The sequence below is a fragment of the Malaclemys terrapin genome, chromosome 14, assembly GCF_027887155.1.
Source record: "Malaclemys terrapin pileata isolate rMalTer1 chromosome 14, rMalTer1.hap1, whole genome shotgun sequence".
Lineage (NCBI taxonomy): Eukaryota > Metazoa > Chordata > Testudines > Emydidae > Malaclemys > Malaclemys terrapin.
In genome coordinates, this window is record NC_071518.1 from 22,207,864 (window position 1) to 22,221,890 (window position 14,027).

Below are 14,027 nucleotides of genomic sequence, written 5' to 3' on the forward strand. Positions count from 1 at the left end.
GGGAATTATTTTTTTCTTTTTGTAATATATACGTGTGTGTGTATATATATATATATATATATTTAAATGTTTTAAACATCCTGTACACCACTGGGAATTTGTACACAATTCTTTTCCTTGGAATGCAGTTATCAAACTCTTACCCAAATGCATACCTAAGAACTGTGTAAAATAATATTGCAATATACAGATTGATTTGTTCAGCTGCATTACTCTTGGGCCTTGCTGCCCTCCTCTGTTAGCTCTGCTGAGCTCCCAGGTTTGACAGCTGCAGGTTCCTCTAAATTCCCAGAAGCCTCGGAGTCAACTCTGGAGCGCTTGAACCTGCGATCTGGATACTGGCTGTTGTCAAAAGGCATGCGATGGACACAAAGAACATGGGTCTTCAGATTTCCCTTCTGAGAGGCACTGTATGGGCAGTATCTGCACTGGAAAGGCCTGTGACCTGCATGACAGACAAAAGCCTGGTTAGTTTTTCTCATATTTACATTTTCACTGCAAGCCAGTTCTTTGCAAAGTGTAACAAAGAAATACGGCTATAAGGAAGTGCTGCATGCATTGAGCAACAATAAGAAATTCATAGTGCTTTTGTTGAGTTCTATACATACAAACTGTATTGTTAAAAACTCTTTTTCTGGGACATTAAAGAAAACTAAGCCATCCCCCCTCTCTTAGTTAACATAATTGTTAAGCATGCACTCTGTGATCCGGTCTGAACACTTGCAAATAAAGTTAACCGTATAATAGGTTCTTTTATATTTGTTGATTAACTAGAGCAATGCACGAATGACAATGTGCAGACCCCACTCTAATAAACATACTTTGTCTTTGGGTGGGTTTCTGAGGATAACATTGTATGTTTCATTTTATGCACATGGAGTTGTTGTGTTGTTTTGTGTTTTTCTGAATGGATAGCAATAATGGATTGAGATAAGCAAGCCCTCAAGCCTGCAAATACTTACACATATGTGTAACTTCACTGCAGTGGGACTACTCATGTGAGTAACGTTATGCAGGTGCATGAGTGTTTGCTGGATGGAGGCTCAAAACTATAGCTAACTTAAAAATAAAATATCCAAAACTAGATTAGAAAAGGAATGTTACTGCACAGAACCTGGTGTATGCTTGTGTTTGAAATAGTGACTGAAAAAAAGGCATGAATGAAACACAGCTCTTTTTAGTCAGTCTTGCAATGTGCTTTACATTATTTTTCATATTATTGTGACTTAGAATCTTGGTGCTGTATCTGGTATTGGAGGTTATGTTTCAGCAATCACATTTCAACCTATGCTGGGAAGTTGTTGATGTGTTTTACTGGAACTTTATGAGCTTTGTCTCTCAAATTAACTTAAACCAGGACCATCTGAGGTCAAATGCGCTTAGCTTGCTTTAATTTGCTCAAATAAATGAATAAATAAATGTGCCAGACCATCTACATAAATCCAGGACAAGTGAAAAACAATATCCAATATCCACATTAGAAGAGCACTTTTTCCCATCTCCTGTTTCTATACTACATACTACCTATGAAGCAGAAGGAGTAGTAGTAAAGTACTGTAGGTGTGAAAGCACTGCAGTGCACACAGTGTGGGAAGGGGCCAAGAGTGCTTAGCTCGAGAAACGTCACAGGCAGGTGAGCTGTGGCCAATCATCATTTAGGTGTTATCAAGTTAGTTTTACATAAGTAAGTGGAAGATGTGTAGCCTGGTTAGACGTTATTCCCATTAGAGAAAGAGGTCTGAAGTGACACCGGGATTACACTGGTGGTGTTCTGGATGGTGTGTTGTCAGGAAAACTCACTCCATGTAAGAGATGTCATCAGCTGATCTAGAGTGCTTGGGCCCCTAAAACAACCCACTATTTTTAATGGAAAAAGTGGGAATTAGCACCTGAAGACTGAGTCCACACACAAGATTGTAGCTGCTCCTCAGGAGGAGCGAAGTGTTGTACCCAGAACAGAGACCTATGGGCATGTTTCTTCAAGCAGGGATACGACATTTGTGTATGGAGGAGAAGCCTGCCCATCATCAATGAATTGATGTCAGTTATGTTAGAACAGGGTCCTGCTCCAGAATACAGAATATTTACATTTGCCTAAATGGATCCATAGGACACAGTAAGTTGGTTTCTACCTAAGTCTCAAGGTTCTTCTGTGCCTCAGACAGGGAGATGAAGGGAAGCCTTCCAGACAAGGTACTCAGGGAAAAGAGATGAAACCCAATAAGACTAATTGTATATTAGTCTTAACAAGGGAAAATTTCCAAGGAAAATTTCATCTTGGAAAAAGTAATCGGGAACATAATGAATAAAATTAGGAATAAGTAGTTATAGAATGGGTCAGGAATTTCACAGAGGAATTTCAGCAGGAGGACTAGAAACAGAGGTCAAGGAAGAGATTACAAGACCTATTCCATGCATTTCAGGATCAGTCCCTTAAATCCAAAGGACTATACGTCCATAACTGAACTCACAATAAGTTTGAAAGTATCAGTTATATTCTTCCACAATCCACTTTTGTGCACAGAAAATGGGTGCAAAACTGAATGGGTATAAAGAAGGAGATTCACTGAAAATATGATTTGCATTGTTTTGGAAATTCTAAGGTAGGTTTTAAAACTCAGAAGAAAGGTCCAATAAAATCATTCCATTTCACAATTATCCCTTCAGTTCATAGAAGGAAACATAGCACCTTGGAAAGAGACCTCAGTAATAATGTCTGAGTTTGGTCTATTTTATCCTGGCAAGGGTGTTTGTAGTTTTGATTTTAAAAATTCCTTTGTTTGTTCATCTGGTGGTTTATGCTGAGGATCACAGCATGCGTATTTTAAACTGAAGGCAGAACTTATAGTGAAAATCCTGGATCCTTTATTTGCTGATGATAAGTAATATGTTGATAGATAGATAGATAGATAGATAGATAAAAATATCAATATATATATTGATATTTTTATCTATCTATCTATACACACACACACACACAGAGTACCTTCCATCTCAGGATCTCAAAGCATATAGAGAGGTGGGTAAGTATTATTACTCTCTGTTACAGATGAGGAAACTAATTTACAGAGAGATTAAGTGACTTGCCCAAGGTCACATGGGAAGTCTTTGCAGTCAACAATCAAATGCATATCTCCTGACACCAAGTTCCTTGATATCACCATAAGACTACACTATGTGCCTGTTGTCAGATTCCTTTATGGAAATGAGGTCATCCTATCTGATTAAAAGGACCACTGGAATTTATTCACTGACAAAATGTTTGTCACAAAATGCATGTAAAACAAATTCTTCCTATAGTGAATAAATTAGCCATTACTGCGTTGTAGTGATTTTATATTTTAGGATATATAGTAGCTGTAAATACAAGTGAAAACATCAGTATAATGAAGTCTCTATATATTATTAAAGCTAATTTGGTATAAACAGTCTAGTGTCTGCAAAGGTTTCATATAAGAACACTTAAAATTGCATAGACTAATACTGTCATAATGGGGGCCTCATCCAAAACCCATTAAAGTCAATGAGAGCCTTTAAATTGTCTTCAGTGGGCTTTGGATCAGACCAATGTAGAACAGTGTTACCAGTTTCTTTACCTCCTGTTAAGAGAAAGTTACCTTTCTTTCCCCTAACATACTTCTATTCATCCATCCATTACATTTTAACTGATTTAAACCATTGCAAACAGATACCAAATTATATTTCTGCAAACTTCAGTTTGTATATTACAAACACACACAAAAAGCCCTATGTTAAATGAACATTATTAAGGTTGCAAAGTCAAGCAGTCAAAAAGTTGGGAAATGCCAGAATTAATGTTGCCTTTGCAACCTTAATTCAGCCCCCTTGTGTGTCTGCATTACAATACAGTCTTTAACAACATGATCACAGACTATTTTTTCCACAGGAACTCTGCCTCATTCAGTGCACAGAAGGGATGGTGCTCGCTTAATGAGCAGCTATTCAATATTTCGTTTTATCTTCACTGCTCAATGTCCAGCCATAGGCCTCATTCATGGCACACTTTTCAATCCCTGCTCTGAAGACTGAATTATTAATTTTCTCATTGGCTTTTCTATGGTGCTCATCATGACAGTATCTGAGTGTATCACAAATATGAATGAATCACAACACCCCTGTGAATTGAGGGGGTGGTCGTATTCTCATTTTACAGATGGGGAATTGAGGCACAAAGAGATTAAGGTCAAAAGTATCAACTAATTTTGGGTGTCCAATTTGAGACATCTAAGACCTTACTTTTCATAGTCCTTAGCATTATATAGCGCTTCACATGTTCAGAGTACAGCTTCCTTTGACTTCAGTTGTGGCGATGAGTGTGCAGCGCTTCTGTAAACCAGACCCCAATGTCTCATGTCAGACACCCAATTAGCAATAATTTGTTGAGAAAACTGGTTTAAGCGACTTGCCTAGAATGATACAGGAGCTCTGTGGCACCGGCAGGGATAGAATCTAGTTCCTCCAAGGCAGCAATCAACTGCCTTAACCATGAGACCACCCCATCTCCTCCTGCAATCCTTTGTGAATCTTTTGCATTCACCATATACCTTCCAACTTCTGCAACAAATGAGGCCGGAGTCCTACAGACAACAGTTTCTTATTCAACCCTGATTCATCCCCAAAGCAGCTCCAACCTGTGCATTGAATGAGGCAGGGGTCTGGTGGAAAAAAAATTATGTGATCGTGTAATTAAAGACTGTATCATAATGCATATGCACAAGGTTGTAAAAGCAACCTTAATTCTGGCATTTCTTAACTTTTTAGTGTTTGACTTTGCAACCCTAAGAAGTCCCTTTATTTTAACAAGCAAAATGAAAAAAAAAACAGAAATTCTATCGTGTAGCATCATGAACCAACACCAACAGAGTTGGGGCCTTTAGATCCACCGCACAGACCTCTGCCACTTGAGCTAACAGAATAACTGACAGCAGTAGTAGGTTGACATCCTCTTTGTGGACCAGCATTTAGAGAGGGACAGCTGGTTTCTTAGATATTTGTTGACCTCAGAGGAATGGTGAGACTCAGGAATCTTATGTTCCAGTTCAGGCTCTGAAATTGAGTGGATCTAGTGGGATTCTTCTGCTCATTTCCTTTTTTCATGACCCTTTCTGCTCTGCCCCTCCAACCTGTCCCTTGTCCTAGTCCTCTCTTCCCCACTTCTCGTTCCTCATCCAAGCTCTATTTCTTCAACTAGCCAGTCCCAGTCTCCTTAGCCAGCAAATCTAGTCTCACCCCTCCTGACTCACCTTCCCTGTCCCAATTTCCCCTACTCCTAGTCCCAGGCTCAGTTCTCCCTGCATCTCAGTCTTTATCAAATCTATCCCCCTCCCCCTTCATCTCTTTAATTCTCATCCCACTGGTTCTCAATCCCAGTCCCCTTGCCAAACTAGGGATAGTATCCCCCTCTGGCTCCTCATCCAATTTTAGTCCCCCACCCCATTTCATTCCCTGGCCCCAGTATCCTTGCCCAACCAGTTGCAGTCCATCTTTTTCAGATCCTAATCTCAATCTCCTGGCCTAACTCGTCACAATCCCCCCTGGATCCCAGTCCCAGTCTCCTTGCCCAGATAGTCCCAGTATCCCTCCAATTCAACTCCCAGTTGTCTCCACCAGCTTCCAGTCCTGGTTTCTGTCCCTTCTGTCCCACAGGCTCCTTGTTCCAGTCTACTTCCCCCTCTAGCCCCACCACAGATCTGACTTTCTGGGTGGGAGCATGCACAGTGTGGCCGGAATCTTTTGCAGAACTTAACTGCTGAAATCTAAGAAGTCTCTGCTGAGCATGTGCAAATCATGATTTTTAAAAAGTGTAGAACGTTGTCAAATTAGGGCAGATTTGCACAGGACAACAAAAGGCATGTCCCTGATACAAACGCCACCCACTGCCAAATTTCAAATCCCTGCACCAAAGCAAGAGGGGGCCCAGAGCTTTTCAAAAAAAAGGTCACCATTTTTGGCAAAACAATGTATTTTCCTTAGCCTTGCTCTCAGAAATGGCTGAACTGGTTTGGTTGAAATTTTCCAAAATATTCCACCTGAAGCAGACACCTAGAATGGAGGAATTCAGCTCAAATGGTTAAAAGGTTTGGCAAGTTACAAGCAACTGCAAACAGGGTCTTATAATAGGAAGTATAGGCAACATGAATAACAAACAACACACTAGCCATGCCTACAAAATGTGATGTCATTTATCAGTTCTTTGGGGTATTAGCTTGACCATAAGTACTGATCATTAAAAATAGTAATTCCAATTCATACACTGATCCATTAAAGTAACATTTAAACAAAGAATTCACAAAGCAAGGAGTAAAACAGCCCTTAATATTTGTAAAAAAAAACCCTCATTCCATTCAGTATCACAAAAGGTTCAAAACTGTGCAACTGTATATGAGGAACATAATTTATTAATTCAACAAAATTTAACAAATATGACCATATAAAATGCACCTAAATGGATTCTGTTCAACGTTGTCTTTTTTCTATTGCTTACTTTTTGAGGCCATCAAAATTTCACATCACTGCCATATGAAAAGTAAGTACACAATAAGTTAATTTGTATTGTCACAATACAGAACAACTGTGGTAAAGAGCACATTCATTTTTAATCCAGTATGAATAATATATAAATATGTATACAGAGTGAGGGTCAAAGGAAAGCAAGAGGAACATTGTTTACAGCAGAAGTAGTACAAAAACCAGAGATTATTCTTACTTGCAAAGATAACAATATCTGCAATTTGCTTGTAACTAAGGGACAAAGGAAAATGCCTATTTCTCTTGGGTAACCCATCCATTAATTACAGGCTCAAAATTTGTTGTGGGCAGCAGGTTCTTAAAATAACCCTTCCTAGATAAGTTGGCAATAAATTTATAATGTTTTATCTAGTGGTGGTTGGTGGGTTCTTTCTTTGCAAGTTATAGGTCATATGTATTCTACCTTTTCTATATCTTCCAATAAAATTATTTGAAAGCCCTTTAAGAAAAAGAACCCTGCCTGATGGTTCAGAAGATAATGTGTAATGCATTGTGTTGCAGTGTGGGAGAATCAGGTTAGAGGCAGGCCAGTATGGAGAGCAAATTATGGAGCATCCTTCTCAGATATGAAGGAGGAGTGGGAGGACACTATATTGCTTAAAACTCAAACAACCTGGCACTAGAGAAGCACACTACATTCAGGGCCGGCTCCAGGCACCAGCCAACCAAGCACGTGCTTGGAGCGGCACCTGGTAAGGGGCGGCCAATCTTGGAGGTGGAAGGGGGGGGAGGCACTCAGGGTTTTTTTTTTTTTTTTGATTCGTTCGAGCGGCGCTGGGGGTGGGGTGGGTTGTTTTTGTTTTGGTGGCTGGGGGCGCTGATTCGGCAGCAGCGCTCCGCGGGGGTGTGTGGTGGCGCGGCGTGGCGCTCTGCGGGGGTGTGTGTGTGTTCGGCAGCGCAGCTCAGCGGTGGGGGTGTTTGGCGGCGTGGCGCTCGGCTGGAGGTGTGTGTGGCGGCGTGGGGTTTGGCAGCGCGGCGCTTGGCTGGCGGGTTCGGCAGCAGGGTTCGGGAGTGGGGGCGCTCTGTGGGGGGGGTGACGGCGCAGTGCTGAGGGTGTGTGTTATGGCGGCGCTATGGAGGGCGGCGCTCTTTTTTTTGCTTGGGGTGGCAGAAAAGTTAGAGCCGGCCCTGACTACATTGCTTGCACTTCAGTGTCTGAAAACCTTTCAACCCTGTGGACTGAGAGCAGAGATTGTAAAGCGATGGAGCTACAAAAGAAAAACAGGAAGGATAGACTATAATTGGAGTAATGGTGTTGGGAAGCAGTTGTGGAAGATGCAGAGTGCCCCTGAGAGATGACAAGTACCCTCAACACCCACTGAGGCCAATGGGAGTTGACAGCACTCGGAACCTTGTAGGTCCAAACTTAGAAGTGGAGAAAGCACTAAGGCCAAGATCTTCAAAGGTATTTAGGTGTCTAACTCCCATTGAAATTGATTTCAATGAGAGTTAGGCATTTAAATACCTTGAGGTTTTGGGCGTAGGACTCAGTTTGTGCGTCTGCCCTGGAAAGAATACAGAGCTTGGACAGGATGAACATTCTGGTTTTGAAATAGAACTAGCAAATATAAAGAAAAAATTCCAACCCTTTAGATTCTTCTGCCTTTTAAACAAATATGTTGCTTTGTTAATTTAGACTTTGAGAAAAAAAATGTTTGTTTTGTTTTGTTTCAAATTTATGATCTGATATGTTGCTTTGTGACATGTCATGTCAGCCTGCATCAGTCACATCGTGTTAGGTTTCATAACATGGCATGACTGATGCAGCCCAACATGGTGCATCAACGGAATGGAATTTGAAAATGCAGGTTTTGAGAAAGGCACAGATCTCAAAGTAGGTTTTTATGACCATATAGGGGCAACGATGTCTACAGCTGGAACTGAGGGTTTGTCAGTGGGTTGTTTGCCAAACCCATTTTGCATTGGTATATCTTTAAAAATCAAACTGTGCCACCGTCGCACATAAAAACCTCAATATCAGTATAATCAGGTTACTGACTGTACACTGTTGATAGTTGCTAATTTACCAACTTCGATATGGATCTATTATTTAAGATTCACACAAACAGGAGAGTGAGAGAAAAAGAGATGAATGCTGAAGTATTTTTCATTGAAAAAAATCATTTACATGGTGAAGCTGCATTTATTCTCCACTCCTAAAAATATTTGATTGGCATCCAAATTCTAGAAAATTTTCCACAAAGAAACATCTTATTTTGTGGTATTACAGGCACATATGTAAGGGTTTGCATTAAAATGTTAAAATGGGCATTGGATTAGTCACATGGATAAGATCAGGAATTTATTCCAGATTGTTAAGAGAGTACTAATAGCAGCAAAATCATGGCTTTCTCCCAAAGCAACAAGAAATCAGTAATTTGAAAGAAAAATGCCAATAATACATCATACGCACAAGCCGTCTGTTGTCCCCACTACACTACTTTTTATTATATTGCATACGTGTACATATACACACTCAGGGAAAGAGAGACAACTGCATATACACAATTTTACTTATAAATGTAGAGAAAAGGATGAAGAAAAATATAATGATGAATGGAAAACAAATGCTGTGCAATGTACTATAAATTATAATTAAATCCTGAGAAAAATGTTTACTAGATATGACATTTGTTCCCTTAAAATGCAAAAATGACAATGTTCATATGACAGAATGCTCTGAGTGTTTTTCATTAGGTGGCCGATGGTTCTGAAACATTGTAACATTATTACCATGTGTTATGATAAGTTAATTTCAAGTTTCTTCTTTACTGTAAGTGCATGTTTTTTGGTGAAACTTGACAATAAGTCCCATCACCTCTTACAGATGACCACCTTATTAGGTCACTTTAAGTTTTTTGAGTCATGACAATGGAAGACATGTCATGCTCTTTTTGTATTTGTAAAGTCTACTTTAATTTTCCTCTACGAGAAGAAGAAGGATGGTCCACTTATTAGGATACTAAGACTCCAGAGACCTGTGTTCAATTCCCTGCTAATTGGCAATTCCTTGACCAAGTCACTTAGTCTCTCTGTGCCTCAGTTCCCTATTTGTGAAATGGGGATTACAGCACTGCCCTACCTCACAGTAGTGTTGTGATGATATCCATTAAAAAGTGGGGACACTTGGATACTCTGCTAATGGAGTACCCATGGATAGATGTCAAAAGGGAATTGTTGAAATGGACTGGACCATAATTTGCTCTGTTTGCTGTTGATATAGTTAGATTTCCAACTGGAAATGTGCTCTACAGTTGCTAGGAGCAAATAAAGGAACTTACTGATTCCCATTTAGGTACAGTTAGAATTTCAAGCGGGAGGTAGCAAGCACCAGTAGAGGCATATAGAGAACGGTTTTTAATGTTCAGAAGCGTATTTGACCAGATGCCAAGAAAACACATCAAGGAAACAAACAAACTTAGAACATGCTCCTGACCAGCCCAAATGTAGGTTCTTCTTGCCACCAACTTAAAAATCATTTCTACCAACAACTGCTGCTTTTAAATCTTTGTTTCCCATGAAAATCCATATCAGAGGTAGAATCGTGATTTAAATGAACCCATGGGCATTTACCATCAGAAGGAACAATTCCAAAATGGTGGCCATATGCTTTCTGCCTGAAAGGACAACCTTTCTGAATGACTCCCTGGCAATCCCTGTGACCATCAGCTTGGAAGTAATTGCGTAATGCACCTTCATGGCTCTCACAGTTTGGTGTTTCAGGAGAACCAAATGCCTGCTACCATTTTAAGGTGACAGCAGTATAGTATGCAAACAAAAGTTTGAAAAGGGAACAATATTTTCATTTAAAAATTGGCTACTACTCTTGTGCATTCCATTTTTTTACCCACAAATATTCATAAAGATTTTTACTATTCACAGCAAACATCCTAAATACGGTCTGTATTACCCAATAGACCAAAATGGCTCTAAAGCAGCCATTCCAATTGTGTGCATAATAATATGGATGGATAAAAGCTGAATACATGTATTTGTCCAATAGACAATAATGGCTCTGACTGAACCATTCCACTTTATTGGTCTCACACTATACATTTATAAAACTCCCTGAATACCAGACAGATTAGAACTGCTACAATCAGATTGATACATGCAATAAAAGTTTTCCAAAATTTCTGAATATATATTTAACCACACACAGGCCCTGGAACAACTCATGGAATGTTATTATTTACCCAACTCTTTGGGGTAAATAACAACATACCATGAAATGATTTTTCATTTATTAAATTACAACAAAGAAATTAAATTCAATGTAAATGTAATGTTGAACAGACAAGCTTTTTAAATTAAGAGAACTATCTGATATTCTAAACAATTGACAGAATACAAGTGTAGACAAAGAAGTACAAACAAATGAATTTTAGGAATGATTGGAAAAGTTTTCACCTGTCATGACTGGAGCTCGGGGTTCTGTGCTTTACCTGCAATGCTTGACGACATCTCAGACACTACTCAGGCTGAATTTCCTGTGTTACTATAGGGCTTGATTCTGCAAACACTCTTAAGAACAGCCAGAGAGACTACCGATGGTGGGAGGCACACTAAGGACATGATTCAGACAGTGTTTAACCACATGCTTAAGTCTCACTGATGTGCTTAAGCACTCTCCTGAGGAAAGATGCTTTCCAGGTTTGGAGCCTAAGCCTGGAAGTATAGATCTGCATGCCTACAGAGTGCAGAATAGTCTTAGTGTCAGGTTAGCAACTACTGAAGGATCTCCCCTGCACAGGGAAATGTTTCACGTGACCCCAAGATTTGGGGAAGGGCACAAAGAGCACCTTTGTGTCACTTCCTCACTTGTGCCTGAAGCTAAGAAAATGGCCTAATGGGCCTACTCACTTGAGTAAAAGCATAAAAATGTATAGCCTCAGGCTCTCAAAGATGGTAACGTTGTCATTGGTTGTAGCAGGGGAAACAAGCAAAGTAAGAAAACAAAATTCATTATTAGTTTTTTAAATGTATTTGTAATGTTAAAATCTACATGATGGACCAAATTATACTCTCAGGTACCTACTTGGCTCCCTCAAAATCCAAATAAAGGTGCAGTCTATTCATGATTTGGAATCTTAAACAGAGTTTAGTACTTCTGAAAAGCATTTCAGTTCACTATTTAATAATCTTAAAGGTATAATATAAGCCTAAAGAACCCAGGAAAGTGCTAATGTTAACGCTGAATTCCTTTCATTGCACCATTAAAAGAAACAAGCTATGTTACATAAATGGAATTTAAAGCAACAATTCAATGTGTACCTTAGGTCAGTGATTCTCAACCGGTGGTCCAGGGCCCCTAGGGGGCCACGAGCAGATTTCAGGGGGGCTGCCAAGCAGGGCCAGTGTTAGACTTGCTGGGGCCCAGGGCAGAAAGCTGAAGCCTTCCAGTGTGGGGTTGAAGCCCAGGGCCTACACCTGGGACTGAAGCCAAAGGCTGAGCAACTTAGCTATGTGGGGAACATTGTGACATGGGGCCCCAGTCAGTTGCTGTGCTGGCTACCCCCAGGGGTGAAAGTAAGGTGGTACTGGCTGGTATGGCGTACCGGTTAAAAGTGGCCGCTGGTACCGGCCCGTGCAGCTGACTTTAAAGCGGTGCCGCGGCAAAGGACCCTGCTTAAAGAACATCATTGCCCCCCCTCCCCAGGCCACCGACAGGCAAGAGGAGCAGCTGCCTTGGGGCTGGCAATTTAAAAGGGCCCAGGGCTCTGGCCGCCGCTGCTGCTACTGCAGCAGTGGCCGGAGCCCCGGACCCTTTAAATTACCGCTGGAGCCACGGGTTGCACGGGCCAGCCAGTGTAGATGGGCTGGCTGGGGGACACTGACCCCCCAGCCCTGCCCCTTCTGCCTGAGGCCCTGCCCCTTCTGTGGGCTGGAGACCGGAGTCGGCCCCCATACCGGTAAGAGTTCAATTTTACTTTCACCCCCTAATGCTGGCCCTGGCTTTTATATGCAGAAAAACAGTTGTGACACTGGTGGGCCATGGAAACCAAAAGAAGAAAAACAAAGTAAACAACTCCATATGTAAAACAGCCAGAAGTAAATCATAACAATGTAAGAATGGCCATACTAGGTTAGACTAATGGTCCATCTAGCCCAGTATCCTGTCTTCTGACCAGGGCCAGTGCCAGATGCTTCAGAGGAAATGAACAGAACAGGGCAATTATTGAGTGATCCCTCCACTTTGGTCCGTTCCCAGCACCTGGAAGTCAGAGGCTTAATACATGGGGTTGCATCCCTGACCATCTTGGTTTATAGCCACTGATAGACCTATCCTCCATAAACTTATCTAATTCTTTTTTGACGCAGTTAGAATTTTGGCCTTCACAACATCCCCTGGCAATGAAGAAGTACTTCCTTTTGAATGTTATAAACCTGCTGTCTATTAATTTCAAATCAGTGTCAGACAGAAGCTAACCGTCACGTGGATGTGAAGTCACTCTTAATAAACAGAAACAATTAGCAAATTCTATCATTTTCCTTCATATTTATGCTTTCAAATCAATCATCAAACATGAGAAGAAACATCTCTAATTTTACCATTTTTACCTTCATTAACATGTTATCTATTGATGATGGTAATAAAAATATAAATATTTATTATTTGAAAATGGATGCATTAAGATAGAGGAGTTTGTATACTGTGTTGAGTAATCTAAATTCCAGAAATAGCTAGATTAAATTGCCCGTGGTTAAATGCAGACTGTATTTCATATTCCCTGAAAAGATCACCTGACTATAAAAAATAATTTTTTCACAGAGTAAGATTTTAAAAACAGGAATGTCTGATTTAAGAATAGAAATCGATATAAAATCATCTCTTGTGGAAGAAACTGGTACATTCAGCTTGGGAAAAGAATAGTTATTATTTGGTATAAAATATTTTTCTACAGGTGGGAGTATGTTCTCATCTCTCTACAGTTTCTTTCAAATATGTATTGAACATTGTATGACACATTGCACACAGCACAACACAACACATTCTCCCCAAATAAATACTCGGGACTTCATAAAACAAAGACTTAAGTATTTTAAATTGCCTGCCAAATTCTCTATATATCTGGTGTAATGCAACATTTTTGTGCAAAATAGCACGCCATTTTTTTTGATACAACAGTGTGAGTTAAGAGCAAAATGCCCGAGAGTACCCCAAATGAAGTTAGTGGGAATTATGTCATTCGCTGAGCCTGGAATGTCAGCCGTAATTCTGATTGTCCAATGCTTTGGTAGATTTAATTACATTTAAATAGATGTTCAAATTTATTCATTTTGGTTTATATACACAAATAGATCAAAGAGTTCTTATTAAGGGTACTAGGTGGTAAGCTATCCTGGACAAAATTTAGAAAGGCAACTGTTGTGAAAATTTATAATTCCCACAGTGGCCAGGCAAAAAATATAACCTTTCATTCCTCCCCCATGTCACCACTCTCACAATAATTTTCTCTTTCACCAAAGGCCAGAAG

At 40.2% G+C, this 14,027-nt stretch overlaps 1 protein-coding gene across 7 annotated transcripts in view; it reads right to left on the reverse strand.

The window, feature by feature from the left end:
- ZNF536 (zinc finger protein 536) overlaps nt 1-14,027 on the reverse strand; it is a 427,243-nt gene that overhangs the window by 4,285 nt on the left and 408,931 nt on the right. For 6 of the 7 annotated variants that reach the window (XM_054049383.1, XM_054049385.1, XM_054049387.1 and 3 more), the window contains one exon: nt 1-445. This exon is cut by the window's left edge and continues 4,285 nt beyond it. In XM_054049383.1, the coding sequence (XP_053905358.1) occupies nt 210-445 (236 nt within the window). In that variant the 3' untranslated portion in view covers nt 1-209. The remainder of the gene's footprint in view (nt 446-14,027) is intronic. The other variant, XM_054049389.1, reaches the window with a different exon arrangement.